Raw genomic sequence first — 18211 nt, 5'->3', positions numbered from 1 at the left:
AGGACGACTGATTCCCTGCGGTTGGCTCGCATGGATGACCGCCACACAGTAGTCGTCTCCTTGATACGGCGGAGTTTGTTTGGCACGAGCAGGTTGCGCCAATCAGTGTCCCATAAATCGAAAACTTTGCGGCGTAATAGTGCCCGCAAATCAGTCGCCGGGAGGCCAATCTCTAGAGGTGGTGCACTAGTGGCCTCTTTCGCCAGGCAGTCAACAGTTTCATTTCTGGGTATCCCAACATGGCCCAGGGTCCAAACAAAGACCACATATCTGCCGCAACGGGCAAGATTATGCAGAGACTCACCAGACGAGAACGAGGGAAACACTGGTCGAGAGCTCGTAAACCGCTCAGGGAATCGCTACAGATAACGAAGGACTCACCTGAGCAGGAGCGGATATACTCTAGGGCACGAAAGATGGTGACCAGCTCAGCAATGTAAACACTGCAGCCACCCGGCAACGAACGTTGTTCAGAATGGTCCCCTAGAGCTAGTGCATAACCGACATTACCTGGCATAGGTGGCAGCACAATGCACCTAATATGAAAAATGTATGTTTTTGGGGGTGTCCGGATACTTTGATCACATAGCGTACATTTTTGAATTGCAAGTACAAAAATTAGAGAACTGTCTTGGCATACTTGTCATGGCCTGTATCGAAATGATACGCATAAGTAATGGAAGGAGTAAAGTTAACTAATCACACTATAGATGAGACATTAAACAAATGAGAGGTACTAGGACTTGTTTGAAAAAATTTTCAGACATCAGACAAGGTTCTTTAGATCTAATAGGACCAAGGAGAGGGAGGGAGGGAGGGAGGGAGGGAGGGAGGGGGGGGGGGGAGAGAGAGAGAGAGAGAGAGAGAGAGAGAGAGAGAGAGAGAGAGAGAGAGAGAGAGAGAGAGAGTTATATCAATATGTTATTAATGCCTCTTTGTATGTCAGGCTTTCTATAACATGTCTTCTCTCATACTATTTTCAAGAGTGACAGGAAAACAATTTAGGTGTGCGGTGAGTTATATATGTGCGCACATAGCGTAAAGCTGACCATGGGAAATGTAGTCCTGCCTCAAATGAACAACCTGAGCGTTTGAGTGATGATCATGTAATTAATTTACTGTCACCATGAAGTGCACTTTGAGGGAAAACTGCAACTGCTTCCCTATTAACAGATCCAGTTGAAATAGTGGTCTGTGCCCCATGCAATGGGAGACCTGATGCATTTGGTCTACAGAGTAACACACAGAATTTCTTGATGCATTTATTTATTTCAATAAGCACTTCTTGGCACCAACAGTAAAATTAAAACAAAATCTTCTTTGCTAACACTTGACACCACTCATCAAGTTACAGCTACTTCTAACATCCTGTGCTTATATTTAAGAGCTTCAATGACTCTTTTTACACTATGGGAACTTCATCCCCTAGAATAGTTTTAATTTTTCTCAACAGTTGGTCAAGAATGCTCTGTTTTGAAGAACCTATGAGATCTGTGAACTGCTTATTCAATGTAAAGATCTAATGCAGCCTTCTAACAAAAATCATGTTCAAATTGCTGGCCATACATACCAAAACAACTTCACAATTAGAGAGACACTTGGGAATGGAAACAGTACTGAAATTCATCAAGCCAGTTTAACAAGTAAATAGTCACTGAAACAACAAACTTTGTTTATTTTGCTTTAAGTTATCTCTACAGTCAGACCTAGCAGAGACAGCCATTTCTAGAACGGATAAAGTTAACGGGAGCAGATACATGTGTATAACTGACAGAGCTCAAACTGACCATTTTCAACAATTACTACAATCTTGCATTGGCGTTACACAAGGAAAAAATATACTTATTACAACTAACCGCTCTGTGAATTGTTCTGACATATTTTTTTGTAAACAAGTAATGAATAAAAAATAGACTGGAAAGAGCATCCCAGTAAAATTTATTTAATCAATAAATCAATGTCCTTGGGCCCTGAGAGTGGTGCACAGCTATTACAGGCCAAACAATGACGTTAGTAAAGCCACCCACTTACTGTGTAAAAGAAGATTTGAGCATAAAGGAAGAACAGAAACATGGTAGATCAGTTTGCAAACTTCAGTTTTTCCTTACACAAACACCCTGCCCACATGCATGTGACAGAAACGAAAATTCCCAACCTGAGCTACCAGCTTTCAACTATCATTCCTGCACCCATTTATTAATCAATGCCCCTGATACGCAATGGTTGTTTATCATCACTTATTCCACTAATTGCATTCCGTCCACAATTTTCCAGTATGACATGACTTGAGAAACATGTCTAAAATAAAACATTAAAGGTTTTCCCTTCCAGTTTAATTACAAGATGATACAATGAGGACCTACTGAAATATCAGCAGTTGTTGAAGATGCCACATGGCCGTATTCCTATTAACATTCTATACGCTGAGAGAAATTCAGGTTTCACATACTTACAAGATACAGTTTTGCTTTCCATATTTTTGTGATAGTTAATACTAATGTCTCTTTTTAAAAGAGATACTCACTTCTTTAAACAAATAAACCAGTCACATTTATGATTAAATGTATACTGTGAAACTGATTTAATTCACAATGAAAAGAAGAACAAGGACCAAAATTCTACATTAATCCTAATGGTAATTTTAAAATTAATACTTCCACAAGAAAGTAATGATTTGCAAGAAATTTATACCTGTATCCTTTTTCTAGCATGTGATACACATCAGTAAGGTCCACCCCTGGATATGGTGACATACCGTAAGTCGCTATTTCCCATAAGAGGATTCCAAATGCCCACACATCAGACTGAAACAGAATTATATTTCTTGTCAGAACATAAAATTTTGAGAACTGAACAGGAAGAAAACAAGCACTTAGCTGTAAAATAGCATTCCTATTTACCCAAGAATGTCTATGACGATTCTTTCCAAACTGCCACTTGAAGTATCCTATGACAGTACTTAGACAGTTAATTTCCAGCTCAATTCTGCAAATAATTAGCAAATGTTTTTATTCCTTCTCACACATCATTCTAGCCTTGCCTTTACTTTATTGAGTTACAGTATCTTATAACTTCTGTAATAAATCTTCCACAAGTGTAAATTTTCTATAACTGAATGTGTTTTGTGCAAACATGGGCAACAGTAAATGAAAATGGCATGTATATGTATATTCATTGGAGTGGAGGAGGAATTATGAAGGCAGGGTAGAGGAATGACAGCGAGAGGAGGAGAGGGAGGGTACAGGGGGAGAGGGTTCAAAATATTTCAAAACAAGTGTTCTCCCCATCCACAGTAATGAGAAGGGTCATGAAAATTATGCATCTACTTTTGCCAAAATTCACAATTATTTTTTTAGACATACAAATGACAGTTTGTGACAGATTTTGCCTGAAGACAAACACTTACTGCTTTGAAACTGACTTTTACAAACAAGTGGTAACTCTAGAGCTTTTTGACTAGACGTTTGCTGTTGCAGAAGCTTCAATTTTTTTTTTCTGAAGTGGTCTTTTTTATATTTTCTTCTTTGCCTACTTATGCTTTCAATTAACAATTGTTTCTGTTGAGATGCAGCAGCAGTTTCGTGTCTTTGAACAGGTTGCAGGGTGCAGATCTTGGCATCATTTTTCTTCTCCCAACCAATTCGGTAATTAAAAATCTGCAGAATACTGATTTCCGTCTTTCGTAGGACTTAAAAGACATGTGACCCACACCTGACAATGCTACTAACAGAACTGTCAAGCTACTTAGCGTAGAAGTAGAACCAAAAATAACAATTCGCATGTTATGCAAGATTTTCAGTGTGTTCAAAATACATTGTTTTCCGGTCGCTATGGAGCGAAATGCCAAAAGTTCAAATAATCATTGCAGTTCCACTGCTTGATAACCTAGTGAAGCTAAGGTAGCATATTTTCTATATGATCTGGATCATAATCTGAGATGAGTTTACTATGCACCTACATTCATATGATTTATATGGTTCCCATAACACTGACCTCCAGTTTTCTCATTAGCAGCTCTGTACCACAGTACGAATTTCTTGATAAATCTGTGCTAAATTTATCAGTTCAACAGCTGAGTCTCATATCTTGAAGCTCTTGCTGTCGACCAAATAGGCTGGTTCATATATAGATTTCATATTCTAGTCAAAATATATAGTCAAAATATTTCAAAACTGATAACTCATCTCAAAACCTACAAACAAATGTATGCCTCACATTATACAATTTATCCTAGCCTAAAACGCTTGAACACATTTCTCTGCTGCAAGTAGGTTTTTTTTCCTTTTTTTAAAATCATGGCCCAAAACGAAACTTATGTTGCTCACTAGCCTTCTCCAACCTTCCAAATATGCTCTCCAAGTTGTTTTGTTGACAGCTGGTTTACACCATCATCCCCAACACAAAACGTGTTCTGTGCTTCATCACGCTGTGGCCCCATGGAGACTCTGCATAAGGTTATACACTTCACGTAACAGTTACTGTGCAATCACTATTCATTTTTTTATGATAAATAGTCAGCAGCCAGTATGGATGAACACCCATGTGTATAGTCTGAAGTGGTAACGTACAACATACTTTCATCTCCACCTACGTACATACTCCATGAGCTACCTTACAATGCACGGCATAGGGTGCCTTGCCCCAACAGTAGTCATTCCCTTTCCTGTACCACTTTTAAATGGAGCAAGGGAATAATCCTGTCTATAAGCCTCTGTATGGGCCCTAATTTCTCTGTGTGCAAAATTCATGTTGGTGGCAGCAGAACTATTTGCAGTCAGCTTCAAATACCAGGTCTCTAAATTTTCTCAACTGTATTTTGCTAAGGAATGTTGTCTTCCCTCCAGGGATTCCCATTTGAGTTCTTGGAGCATCTCCATAATAATCGAAACTTCGTTGAACATACCGGTAACAAATATAGCAGCAGATCTCTGAATTGCTTTGATGTCTACCTTCAATCCAATCTGGTAAGGATAGCAACCACTTGGCCAGTACTCAAGAATGGGTGACACAAGTATTCTGTACATAGTCACCTTTAAAGATCAGCAACATTTCCTAGAATTCTTCCAATAAACCAAAGTCCACCATTTGGCCTCCTTATAACCAATGTAATGTCCTCATTCCATTTCGTATCGCTTTGCGATGTTGTGTGTAGTTATTTAATCGACATGACTGTGTCATGCAGCACACCACTAATACTGTACTCTAACATTACAATTTATTTTTCCTATTCATCTGCATTAGCGTACAATTTTTCCACATTTGGAGCAAGCTGCCACTGAACAGAAATTTAGTTTAAGACATCTTACATCCTCTGACGGTCACTCAACAATGACCTTTGCTGTACACTACACATCATCAGCAAACTGTCACAAATTGCTGCCGCCCACTCTCTCAGATCATTAGTACAGACCAATTCTGGCACACTTGCCTGGGGCAATTCTGATGGCATCCTGGTCTGCAATGAACACTTGCCATCCAGGACTACACACTGAGTTCTATTATTCAAAAGGCCGCTGAACCTACTCTCATATTCAAGAACCTATTGTGTATGGTCGGACCTCCCTTAACAGTCTGCAGTAGGGCACAGTATCAAATGATTTATGGAGATCTAGGGACATGGAAACCAATATACCTGTTGCCCTTCGTCCATGGTTCACAGAATACAGTTTGAGAAAAAAGCAAGATGAGTTTTGCACAAGCAATGCTTTCTAAATCCGTGCTGATATGTGGACAGAAGGTTTTCTAACTCAAGGAAAATTATTATGTTTTAGATTAAAATATGAATTCTGCAGCAAACCAATTCTACAGATATTGGTCTGTAATTTTGCAGGTCTGTCTTTTGAATGTTCTTATATAATGGTGTCACCTGCAATCTTTCCCAGTTGCTTGGGACTTTGCACTGGGAAAGAGATTTATGACAAATACAAGTTAAGTAAGGGTCCAATGCCAAAGAGTACAGTACAACAGTATTCATATTCCATTTGGACCTGGCAACTTACTTGTTTTCAACTCTTTCAGTTGCTTCTCAATACCAAGGATGTCCATTTCCTCAGTAGGGGATTCTGTGCAATGGACAGTTAATGATACATCTATACGATCTTCCTGCAAGAATTACTTTTCAAATACAGAACTTAGAACTTCGGTTTTCCTTTTGCTGTCTTCTATTGCAACACCATGTTGGTAAACGAATATCTGAATAGAAGCCGTAAACACACTTATCAGTTTTTACATAGGACGAGAATTATTGTCGATTCTCAGCAAGATCTTCTGCCAGTGTAATAATGGTGTAAGTAATTGTATGCTTCATGGTTCATCATTTTTATAGCCACACGAATCTGTACTAACTTTTGCATGTGAATATTTCAGTGTTCTTTTTTGAATTGAGGGTACAAAAATGTATGTTTCCTTGCCATTTTTCAAAATTATGTTTTTAAACCACTTTCGGTGATTTCATTTCTTAATCAACTTACTCGGCACATAATTCTCCAGAGCAAACTTTACAATCAGTTTCAACTTTGGCCATAATTCCTCTACATCAATTATAATGGAACTAAATGACGTCTACTTGTTGTCTAAGTATGATACTAGAAGCTGCTTACATGCTCTTTCCAGCATAAAAATTCTCCTAGCCTTTGTGATGGATTTATTAACTTTAGTAACCAACATAAGCACTAAACTTGTTTCTACAATATATTGTCAATAAGGTTAGGTCTGCTTGTAGCTACAGGATCTAAAATATTTCCAGTGCCTTTAGGCTGTCAAACTAGCTGCTCAAGACAGGTTTCAGAAAATATATCCAAAACTGCTTCATTGGACTGACTGTCCACACCATGTGCAATGAATCCATCAATGTCTCAGGCTATACTAAACAAGTTCAAGTTACCTCCAAGTAACACAGGACGACCGGGGAACTCCCGCACTCCTGAGCACAGACTTTGTTTGAATGATTCTACAACGGTTACAGTGGAGTCAGATGGCCAGCAAAAATATCCAATGATTGACATGAATTCACCAAGGGCAGTTATTCATGTCCAGGTAACATCAAAGTCAGACTCAATTTTGGATCTTGCTCGACATAGTATTTCAGTTGACTGCAAGAACTCTTTCAACAGCACATCCTCTGTGACATAACAATCTACTTCAATGCTTAAATGATTTGTTTGAATTGTGTTGATTTCACCACTAATGGAGTAAGAAAACAGGGCGAGGGGTTGGGAGGAGGGAGGGGGGTTTGAGTTGTAATTTAATTATGATTTCACATATATTTTCCTTTTAAATGTGTCATTTATTTCCACATTAAAAGTATACTGCACCCAATTTTGTAATCTTAAGTTTCCATTTCTAGGTGCCTGTTGAAGATGCTCTGAGCAACCAAGATCCCACAAGAAAAAACCCTTTCAAGAAACCAGAAAATCAAGAAAGCCTCCACATATATTCAATATGTAGCAGATCACCCCAGTCTTGCAAGTATACTCATCAACATATGCAGAATTTCTGGTGCAGGTAGAATGAAGGTGGGTCCACTACTTCCAAATCCTGTTGGTGATCCTGATACAAGCTGAATCCTTGGGACATTTTATGTTTTGTAATTATTATTATTATTATTATTATTACAACAAGGTGTACAACTTTGCTTCTGCCATTTTCTTCCCAACTTTTTAGGCTTTAATGAAACAAATTGGTTACACATGTATCATTCAAAGTATTTTTCTATCACTGGCCACTACTTTCTTCCATCTTTCGGACAGTGTACAAATAACGCGTCGAAAAAATGGTTCATCTTTTGAAGCGATCCACGAATCGATCCAATCTGTGACTTCTTCACGAGATTGGAAGTGTTGCTCATCCAGGCCATGCACCATTGATCTAAACAGATGATTGATACGAGGGAGCAATGTCTGATGAATATGGTGGGTGGGGTAGGACTTCCCATTCTAACGTTTCCAAGTATGTTTTAACCTCTTTTGCAACGTGGGGTTGAGAATTGTGCTGCAAAATCAATTTATTGTGCCTCTCGCTGTATTGTGGCCGTTTTGTCTTTTAATGCTCTGCTCAAACGCATCAATTGCGTTCAATAACAAGCACATGTGGTTGTTTCACTTGGTTGTAACACCTCATATTACATGATGCCAAGCTGGTCCCACCAAATGCAGAGCATGATCTTGGAGCCGTGAATATTCGGTTTGGTCATCAATGTGTAAGCATAGCCGGCACCTCCCCATGATTTTTTGCATTTAGGGTTATCATAATGAACACATTTTACGACCCCCATCATATGCCATGCAGAAATCCCTTCTGGTTTTGTCTCTTGGTTTCAGATTACACAGGACCCAAGTTCCTTCTTTCTGAATCATGCCCATAGCACTGAGACATTTTGAAATGGCTTGCTGTGTCACTGCCACTAATCATGCCAATTCTTCTCAAGTTTGACCAGAATCTTCACTCAGCAATGTCTCCAATTCTGCATCTTTGAAAACATTCTCTCTTCCACCACTATGTCGGTCTACGAAATTAAAAATCACCATTCTTGAAGTGTTGAAACCACTCACGACATATTCTTTCACTACTAGTGTCCTTACCATACGTACCTGAAAGCAATTCAATGAGACTCAGCCGCTGTTTTCTTCATATTGAAACAAAACAGTAACACCTCCCGCAAATGACAAGAATTAGGCTCGTAAACTGACATTTTTAATCAAGAACAACTTCATGATGCAGACAAAAATCGACTAATGTTTGAATGAGGTTATGTAGACCGAGGACCAAGCTAACTGCCTGACGCTATCTGCTTCTTTCAACAGCTATTTACCGTTGTCGCCACCTATCGGCAGATGGCGGAAGCAAAGTTGGACACACACACACACACACACACACACACACACACACACACACACACACACACCACGTGGGAAAAATATATCTAAAAAAAAAGTTGATATGGCTTACCAAACAAAAGCGCTGGCAGGTAGATAGATACACAAACACAAACATACACACAAAATTCTAGCTTTCGCAACCAGCGGTTGCTTCTTCAGGAAAGAGGGAAGGAGAGGGAAAGATGAAAGGATGTGGGTTTTAAGGGAGAGGGTAAGGAGTCATTCCAATCACGGGAGCGGAAAGACTTACCTTAGAGGGAAAAAAGGATAGGTATATACTAGCGCGCGTGCACAGACACACACACACACACACACACACACACACACACACACACACACACACAAGCAGACATTTGTAAAGGCAAAGAGTGTGTGTGCGTGTGCGTGTGTGTGTGTGCGTGTGTGTGTGTGTGTGCGCGCGTGTGCGTGTGGGCGCGCACACGTATACCTGTCCTTTCCCCCCCCCCCCCCCCCAAGGTAAGTCTTTCCAATCCCAGGATTGGAATGACTCCTTACCCTCTCCCTTTCGTCTTTCCCTCTCCTTCCCTCTTTCCTGAAGAAGCAACCGTTGGTGGCGAAAGCTTGAATTTTGTGTGTGTGTATCGACCTGCCAGCGCTTTTGTTTCGTAAGTCACATCATCGTTCTTTTTATTCTTGTTGTTGTCGTCTTCAGTCCTGAGACTGGTTTGATGCAGCTCTCCATGCTACCCTATCCTGTGCAAATTTTTTCATCTCCCAGTACCTCCTGCAACCTACATCCTTCTGAATCTGCTTGGTGTATTCATCTCTTGGTCTCCCTCTATGATTTTTACCCTGCACACTGCCCTCCAATGCTAAATTTGTGATCCCTTGATGCCTCAGAACATGTCCTACTGACCGGTCCCTTCTTCTTGTCAAGTTGTCCCACAAACTCCTCTTCTCCCCAATTCCATTCAATACCTCCTCATTAGTTACGTGATCTACCCATCTAATCTTCAGCATTCTTCTGTAGCACCACATTTCGAAATCTTCTATTCTATTCTTGTCCAAACTATTTATGGTCCATGTTTCACTTCCACACATGGCTACACTCCATACAAATACTTTCAGAAACGACTTCCTGACATTTAAATCTATACTCTTATGTTAACAATTTTTTCTTCTTCAGAAACGCTTTCCTTCCTATTGCCAGTCTACATTTTATATCCTCTCTACTTCGACCATCATCAGTTATTTTGTTCCCCAAATAGCAAAACTCCTTTACTACTTTAAGTGTCTCCTTTCCTAATCTAATTCCCTCAGCATCACCCGATTTAATTCGACTACATTCCATTATCCTCGTTTTGCTTTTGTTTATGTTCACCTTACATCCTCCTTTCAAGACACTATCCATTCCATTCAACTGCTCTTCCAAGTCCTTTGCTGTATGACAGAATTACAATGTCATCAGCGAACCTCAAAGTTTTTATTTCTTTTCCATGGATTTTAATACCTACTCCAAATTTTTCTTTTGTTTCCTTTACTGCTTGCTCAATATACAGATTGAATTATGTGTGTGTGTGCGCGAGTGTATACCTGTCCCTTTTTCCCCCTAAGGTAACTCTTTCCACTCCCGGGATTGGAATGACTCCATACCCTCTCCCTTAAAACTCACATCCTTTCGTCTTTCCCTCTCCTTCCCTCTTTCCTGAAGAAGCAACCGTTGGTTGCGAAAACTTGAATTACAAAGGTTGCTTCTTCAGGAAAGAGGGAAGGAGAGGGAAAGGCGAAAGGATGTGGGTTTTAAGGGAGAGGGTAAGGAGTCATTCCAATCCTGGGAGCGGAAAGACTTACCTTAGAGGAAAAAAGGACAGGTGTACACTCGCGCACACACACACGTCCATCCGCACATACATAGACACAAGCAGACATTTGTAAGGGCAAAGAGTTCGGGCAGAGATGTCAGTCGAGGCGGAAGTACAGAGGCAAAGAGGTTGTTGAAAGACAGGTGAGGTATGAGCGGTGGCAACTTGAAATTAGCGCGGAGGTTGAGGCCTGGCGGATATCGAGAAGAGAGGATATACTGAAGGGCAAGTTCCCATCTCCGGAGTTCTGACAGGTTGGTGTCGGCAGATCAGTTGGTAAATCCCGTGGGTGCTTTCTCACGTGGCTCTGCCTTTTATCGTGTACACCTTCCGGGTTACAGGACTGGAGTAGGTGGTGGTGGGAGGGTGCATGGGACAGGTTTTACACCGGGGGTGGCTACAAGGGTAGGAGCCAGAGGGTAGGGAAGGTGGTTTGGGGATTTCATAGGGATGAACTAAGAGGTTACGAAGGTTAGGTGGACGGCGGAAAGACACTCTTGGTGGAGTGGGGAGGGTTTCATGAAGGATGTATCTCATTTCAGGGCAGGATTTGAGGAAGCCGTATCCCTGCTGGAGAGCCACATTCAGAGTCTGATCCAGTCCCGTAAAGTATTCTGTCACAACTGGGGCACTTTTGTGGTTCTTCTGTGGGAGGTTTGGGTTTGAGGGGATGAGGAAGTGGCTCTGGTTATTTGGTTCTGTACCAGGTCGGGAAGGTAGTTGCGGGATGTGAAAGCTGTTTTCAGGTTGTTGGTGTAATGGTTCAAGGATTCCAAGACTGGAGCAGATTCGTTTGCCACGAAGACCTAGGCTGTAGGGAAGGGACCGTTTGATGTGAAATGGGTGGCAGCTATCATAATGGAGGTACTGTTGCTTGTTGGTGGGTTTGATGTGGACGGATGTGTGAAGCTGGCCATTGGACAGATGGAGGTCAACGTCAAGGAAAGTGGCATGGGATTTGGAGTAGGACCAGGTGAATCTGATGGAACCAAAGGAGTTGAGGTTGGAGAGGAAATTCTGGAGTTGTTCTTCACTGTGAGTCCAGATCATGAAGATGTCATCAATAAATCTGTACCAAACTTTGGGTTGGCAGGCCTGGGTAACCAAGGCTTCCTCTAAGTGACCCATGACTAGGTTGGCGTACGAGGGGGCCATACTGGTACCCATGGCTGTTCCCTTTAATTGTTGGTATGTCTGGCCTTCAAAAGTGAAGAAGTTGTGGGTCAGGATGAAACTGGCTAAGGTAATGAGGAAAGAGGTTTTAGGTAGGGTGGCAGGTGATCGGCGTGAAAGGAAGTGCTCCATCGCAGCGAGGCCCTGGACGTGCGGAATATTTGTGTATAAGGAAGTGGCATCAATGGTAACAAGGATAGTTTCCGGGGGTAACAGACTGGGTAAGGATTCCAGGCGTTCGAGAAAGTGGTTGGTGTCCTTGATGAAGGATGAGAGACTGCATGTAATGGGTTGAAGGTGTTGATCTACGTAGGCAGAGATACGTTCTGTCGGGGCTTGGTAACCAGCTACAATGGGGCGGCCGGGATGATTGGGTTTGTGAATTTTAGGAAGAAGGTAGAAGGTAGGGGTACGGGGTGTCGGTGGGGTCAGGAGGTTGATGGAGTCAGGTGAAAGGTTTTGTAGGGGACCTAAGGTTCTGAGGATTCCTTGAAGCTCTGCATGGACATCAGGAATGGGATTACCTTGGCAAACTTTGTATGTGGTGTTGTCTGAAAGCTGACGCAGTCCCTCAGCCACATACTCCAGCCGGAAGAATGATTGGTCAGCCTTCAGATCACGGATAGCTTGGGCTTCAGCAGTGGTGATGTTGGGAGTAGGATTAAGGTTTTTTAAGAAAGATTGAGAGGCAAGGCTGAAAGTCAGAAACTCCTGGAAGGTTTGGAGAGGGTGATTTTGAGGAAGAGGAGGTGGGTTCCGCTATGACGGAGGACGGAACTGTTCCAGGCAGGATTCAATTTGGATAGTGTCTTGGGGAGTTGGACCATTAAGAGTAGGATTAGGATCATTTCTCTTCGTGGCAAAGTGATATTTCCAGAAGAGAGTACAAGTGTAGGACAGTAAATCTTTGACGAGGGCTGTTTGGTTGAATCTGGGAGTGGGGCTGAAGGCGAGGCCTTTGGATAGGACAGAGGTTTCAGATTGGGAGAGAGGTTTGGAGGAATGGGTTAACTGCTGAATTAGGGTTTTGTGGTTCCAGATTGCGTTGATTGGAATTTTGAGGTTTTGGAGGGAGTGGAGCTGGAAGTGGGATATTGAGTAGATGGGAGAGACTGGGTTTGTGTGCAATGAGAGGAGGTTGAGGTTTGCTGGAAAAGTTGTGAAGGGTGAATGAGTTGCCTTTCCGGCAGTGGGAAACCAGGAGATTGGATAGTTTTTTGAGGTGCAGGGTGGCATGCTGTTCTAATTTGCGGCTGGCCTGTAGGAGGATACTCTGAACAGCCAAAACCTCTGTCCTATCTAGAGGCCTCACCTTCAGCCCCACTCCCAGATTCAACCGAACAGCCCTCGTCAAAGATTTACTGTCCTACACTCGTACTCTCTGCTGGAAATATCACTTTGCCATGAAGAGAAATGATCCTAATCCTACTCCTACTCTTTGCCTTTACAAATGTCTGCTTGTGTCTGTGTATGTGCGGATGGATATGTGTATGTGTGCGCGCGCGTGTACACCTGTCCTTTTTCCCCCCCTAAGGTAAGTCTTTCCGCTCCCGGGATTGGAATAACTCCTTACCCTCTCCCTTAAAACCCACATCCTTTCGTCTTTCCCTCTCCTTCCCTCTTTCCTGAAGAAGCAACCGTTGGTTGTGCAAGCTAGAATTTTGTGTGTATGTTTGTGTGTCTATCGACCTGCCAACGCTTTTGTTTGGTAAGTCACATCATCTTTGTTTTTAGATATATTTTTCCCACGTGGAATGTTTCCCTCTATTATATATATATATATATATATATATATATATATATATATATATATATATATATATATATATAAATTTGGGGGAGGGGGGGGGGGGGGAAGTGAGTGTTTAACATATGGATTTTTGATCACTCTGAGTACAAGTGCCTGAAGATGGACTCTAACATTGGTAACTCCAGGCTGGAATATCAACAATTTAAGGAAAAGGGTACATTGTTAACTCACCATATACGCATTGAGTTGTATACAGGGACTACGAAAAGATTGTAAGATGTTTACCTTTCGGACAAAGCCTTTTCTGAAAATAGAAAAGAAACACACAGACAGAGAGAGAGAGAGAGAGAGAGAGAGAGAGAGAGAAGGGGGGGGGGGGGGGGGGGTGCTTGCTTGCTTGTGTGAAAGAATTTGTGCATCTTTGCTTTTCTGAAGGAGGCTTTGGCCAAAAGCTATGTGCTTAATGGTCTTTCCACTGTACCATTCCGCAACTGAAGATGGAATCTTATGGGTCCAAAGTGCTCTCTCTTCCATTTCTTACTCTCTTTTGAAGTGCTATCCATTTTTTTTAACATTTAATTACTTATTTTCATCCAGTTCTGTCCTGCTGTTTCTCTCTTTCCGGGATGCTGTATTTTCCTGTTTATCCTTGAGAAGCCCTTTTACCAGCAACTGCATCTTTTTTCCAAATCAACAAATCTCCTACTCTAAAAGCCAGTGGCTGCATTTTTTCATCATAATAGTCTTTATACTCCTACATCATGTGTATAAAGAACACACCAATAGAAATACAAATCTGATTACACAACAAAACCTAAAAAAATGAATAAATTGGAAACACCAAACATGTGCAAATATGGTGAAATATTTTTGTAATAATCAATGGTCACAAACACACTTGAGATACAAGAAACATTCAAAATTTGATTTTGAAATAATGATCAGAGTGCAACTAATGATGCGTATAACTTCACCTGAGACCATGAATGTCACACATTTTCTTTTTCTTTTTAAACTACTATTCATTTCATTTTCATTTGAAACAAATATAGTACTCTTTCACATACCTTATTTAAGAATGAATTAGTTTTTCTTTTATGTGGGCTTCTGCTAGTATAATTAACTTTGACTCTACACAAGTACAGGATTAACACAAACACACACTCTGGCACTTTGAATTACAAATTTGTTGTTTCCACAATTTTTTAATTTTTTACTACACACCTTTGTTGAAAACTTGTTGTATGCCAGACCTTCTGGTGCAGTCCACTTAATAGGAAATTTAGCCCCAGCATGAGCTGTATATGTGTCATCCCTCATCAGGCGTGCAAGTCCAAAATCGGCCACTTTGACCAAGTGATCCTCTCCAACAAGACAGTTCCGAGCAGCCAAATCCCTGTAACACATTTCCTTCAAGAAGTGAAACTTATAACACAGGATGGCAACTGTTTCATCAAAAGATTTCCCTGAGACTTAAAGTTCATCCATGTTGAAATTTCATATTTCGCAGAACCAATTCTTGTTGTGAGTGGAAGTTATATTTTACTATCTTTTATGAACATAATTGAAATATTTTTAGTTGCCATTTCACTTATTAGCGATTATTTCAAGACTGGCTAGAATTTACAGTTTTATCAATTATTCTGTGAGTTATAACCCTCCCTGAAAAATGCTATGTTACCTTCACACATCACCATTCTGTGCAATAACCTGAAGTATTTGAGAAATCCTTGCAGGAACACATTCTGAACCATTGCCAATGGAATGTAGTATTATTATACTTTGATAACAATAACCCACCATGTTTTATATTCGGTGCTCTTCACACTCTGGTCATTATTAACTTTAAGTATGACACTGGACAAAGCCAACAAAATACTACTTTGCAATAAACTCTGCCAAAAAAATGAATTTACAGCTATGTGACAAAATATTGCATTGAGTCATCTCAAGATTATGCAGTGGGAACTGGACCTGGAGCGTGTGAACCCACAGGCAATAACGAACATTCCATAATCGGCAAGCATGCTGAAGGTAATTACAATTGAGTAACAAACATTACAACAGTTTCAGTACACCTCTTCACCTTTTCCTTATGTCACCACACAACCAACTGTTTCTGGACAAACTCAGAGAACGAGTGGCAACAAAATTACTCAGTAGAATACTTTTAATCAACAAGCAGTTCAGCTCTTCCTTGACTCTCTCAGAATTCCCGGAGTATTTCAGAATCCCCATTTCAGTAAGTTCAGTTTCCTTGACTATCGCCTTTCAGTAGAAGAGAGATGCAGATGATCGACCAATGCTCATAGCTCTTAAGTTATGCAGTTTAGAGCTCATTTCACTACATATTTTTGTCTTGTTTTGGTCCATACTGTCTTGTTTTGGTCCATACTGTCTTGTTTTGGTCCATACTGTCTTGTTTTGGTCCATACTGTCTTGTTTTGGTCCATACTGTCTTGTTTTGGTCCATACTGTCTTGTTTTGGTCCATACTGTCTTGTTTTGGTCCATACTGTCTTGTTTTGGTCCATACTGTCTTGTTTTGGTCCATACTGTCTTGTTTTGGTCCATACTGTCTTGTTTTGGTCCATACTGTCTTGTTTTGGTCCATACTGTCTTGTTTTGGTCCATACTGTCTTGTTTTGGTCCATACTGTCTTGTTTTGGTCCATACTGCCACCTCTGAAAGTTGCTTACCCTAAAATCTCAGCAACAACAATACTAGCACATGTACTCTACTATCAGAGGCATCAGAAAGATTTTTGCTTATAACTTTTGACTCAGTCATTTCCAGACCAGGGACCCTTATCTCAAATTGATACATTTACTCTTCTCTATCATCCATGAAACTTTGTATCATCATCAGAGAATCACCCAGTATAAAGCTGCTCAACATCCATTAACAGATGTAATTGAATCTTTGTCAAAGAAAACAAAATGTGGTCGTCGTACAAGTTACTTTAATGTTCCACATGTGTGATAGAAATAGTCTGTAGCTTGCAACAAATATGGAAAAATTCTGTGCTGAAGAAAAGCATTTTACAGGAACAGACATCCACCAGTAGTATCCTACAACTATAATGTAATTACAGAATTTATGAGCACATATTACATGCTTAATTAATTGCACAAGACTAATTTGGCACTAAATCTGTTCTCAAGATGTACATGTATATACAAAATATCCTTTCGCAAATTATTTTACACATTTAAAATACTCCACAGAATTTGTAATGTCTAATCTAAGCACCAGTTTTAGGGTATAAAGATAGATTTTAAATCTTTCAAAGACCTTCACCCATACAAATTCATTAAATAAAAGGAGTACAACAATATACAGAAAATAATTACTCAAATGCAAAACAATCACTGAAGAAACTTATTTATTTTGAGATCTTTTAAATTTGTAGAAAATCATCACACACAAACATTCGTGAATTAATTCCACAACTGGTAATAAATAAAGGCTGTGTGAATGGAGGGCATTTCATGAATTTAGTGGGATAGATTGACACTACAGAATTCATCACTGGCAGGCTAATGTAGAAGCTAAGTACAGAGCTTGTGAATTTCTTATGTTTATTTAATATATATATATTGCGTGATTTTGTGTGTGTGTGCGCGCGAGCGTGCACGTTGAGAAAAACCTAAGTGGTATTATGTCATCATGTGTGAACTACATTTGTGCTTTCTACAAGTATTGCAGTAGTATTCTCATCCAGTCACTCCTCCTAACTTCAGTGTATATTTACATGACAGAAGGTGACCTTTTGATAATTAATAGAAGTTTACAGATATCAGGAACAAATCTATACCACAGTAAATCTCTGAAGAACTCACAGAGTATAAAGCTGACTGCTTTGCCACTTGTCTTTCTCCACTGTGGTCAGAATTACATAGAAATGGAGTCAGCTGATAAATCTTGGCAAATTGTTTGCTATTTAACATATCAGTAACTGACTCCTGCTGGGTCATGCCAGTCCCAAAAAATATGAATGATCACAGTTTCAGGCTTTTGTCTACTTAAGGCTACAGGATTAGCCTCATTTCAAGTCTGAATGTGTGGCCATGGCAAAAGAGCTCCCTCATTGTTACATAAACATAATACACTAAGTTAACACACCAAGCTTCCCCAGGCACATTTACAGCTCCTTCCAGCACTATCAAATGGTGTAACATACTTTCTGATAATTTCTCATGATGAAGACAACAAAATTGTTGTGAAAGGGATCGTTAAAGCAAATAGCAGTGCACACAGTAAAGAATGTGGCGTTCTGTGAAACCAAACACCACCTCAGGTAGCACTGCACTTAGCTATTGTTGATTACTTTAAGAAGGCTGTGATGGGGAATTTGCTCCAACGCAGTTGCAATATGCGTCATAACCTATTTTACAACAATATTTCGAAGAAGGCAATAAAGGAAGGCTGCCACAGCACACAAGAGCCTTCGTTTGACCCAGTGTAATGCAGTGTGCTCATTACTATGGAAGGGAAAATGAATCACAAAATAAGGAATGGCTGACTCTATGGCTGGTGTTCCACTTTCTAAAGAAAAGATGGTAACTGCTATAGTATTTTCTCACTTCA

At 40.4% G+C, this 18211-nt stretch overlaps 1 protein-coding gene across 12 annotated transcripts in view; it reads right to left on the bottom strand.

Moving 5' to 3' along the window:
• LOC126266607 (tyrosine-protein kinase Abl) overlaps nucleotides 1-18211 on the bottom strand; it is a 428403-nt gene that overhangs the window by 81976 nt on the left and 328216 nt on the right. For all 12 annotated transcript variants that reach the window (XM_049970945.1, XM_049970933.1, XM_049970934.1 and 9 more), the window contains 2 exons: nucleotides 14847-15018; nucleotides 2692-2804 (listed from right to left, as the gene is read on the bottom strand). In XM_049970945.1, coding sequence (XP_049826902.1) covers nucleotides 2692-2804; nucleotides 14847-15018 — 285 coding nt within the window. The remainder of the gene's footprint in view (nucleotides 1-2691; nucleotides 2805-14846; nucleotides 15019-18211) is intronic.

The sequence above is a fragment of the Schistocerca gregaria genome, chromosome 4 (assembly GCF_023897955.1).
Source record: "Schistocerca gregaria isolate iqSchGreg1 chromosome 4, iqSchGreg1.2, whole genome shotgun sequence".
Taxonomy (NCBI): Eukaryota; Metazoa; Arthropoda; class Insecta; order Orthoptera; family Acrididae; genus Schistocerca; species Schistocerca gregaria.
Note: the sequence above shows the minus strand (reverse complement) of the source record. Positions and strands in the feature narration are given on the sequence as shown.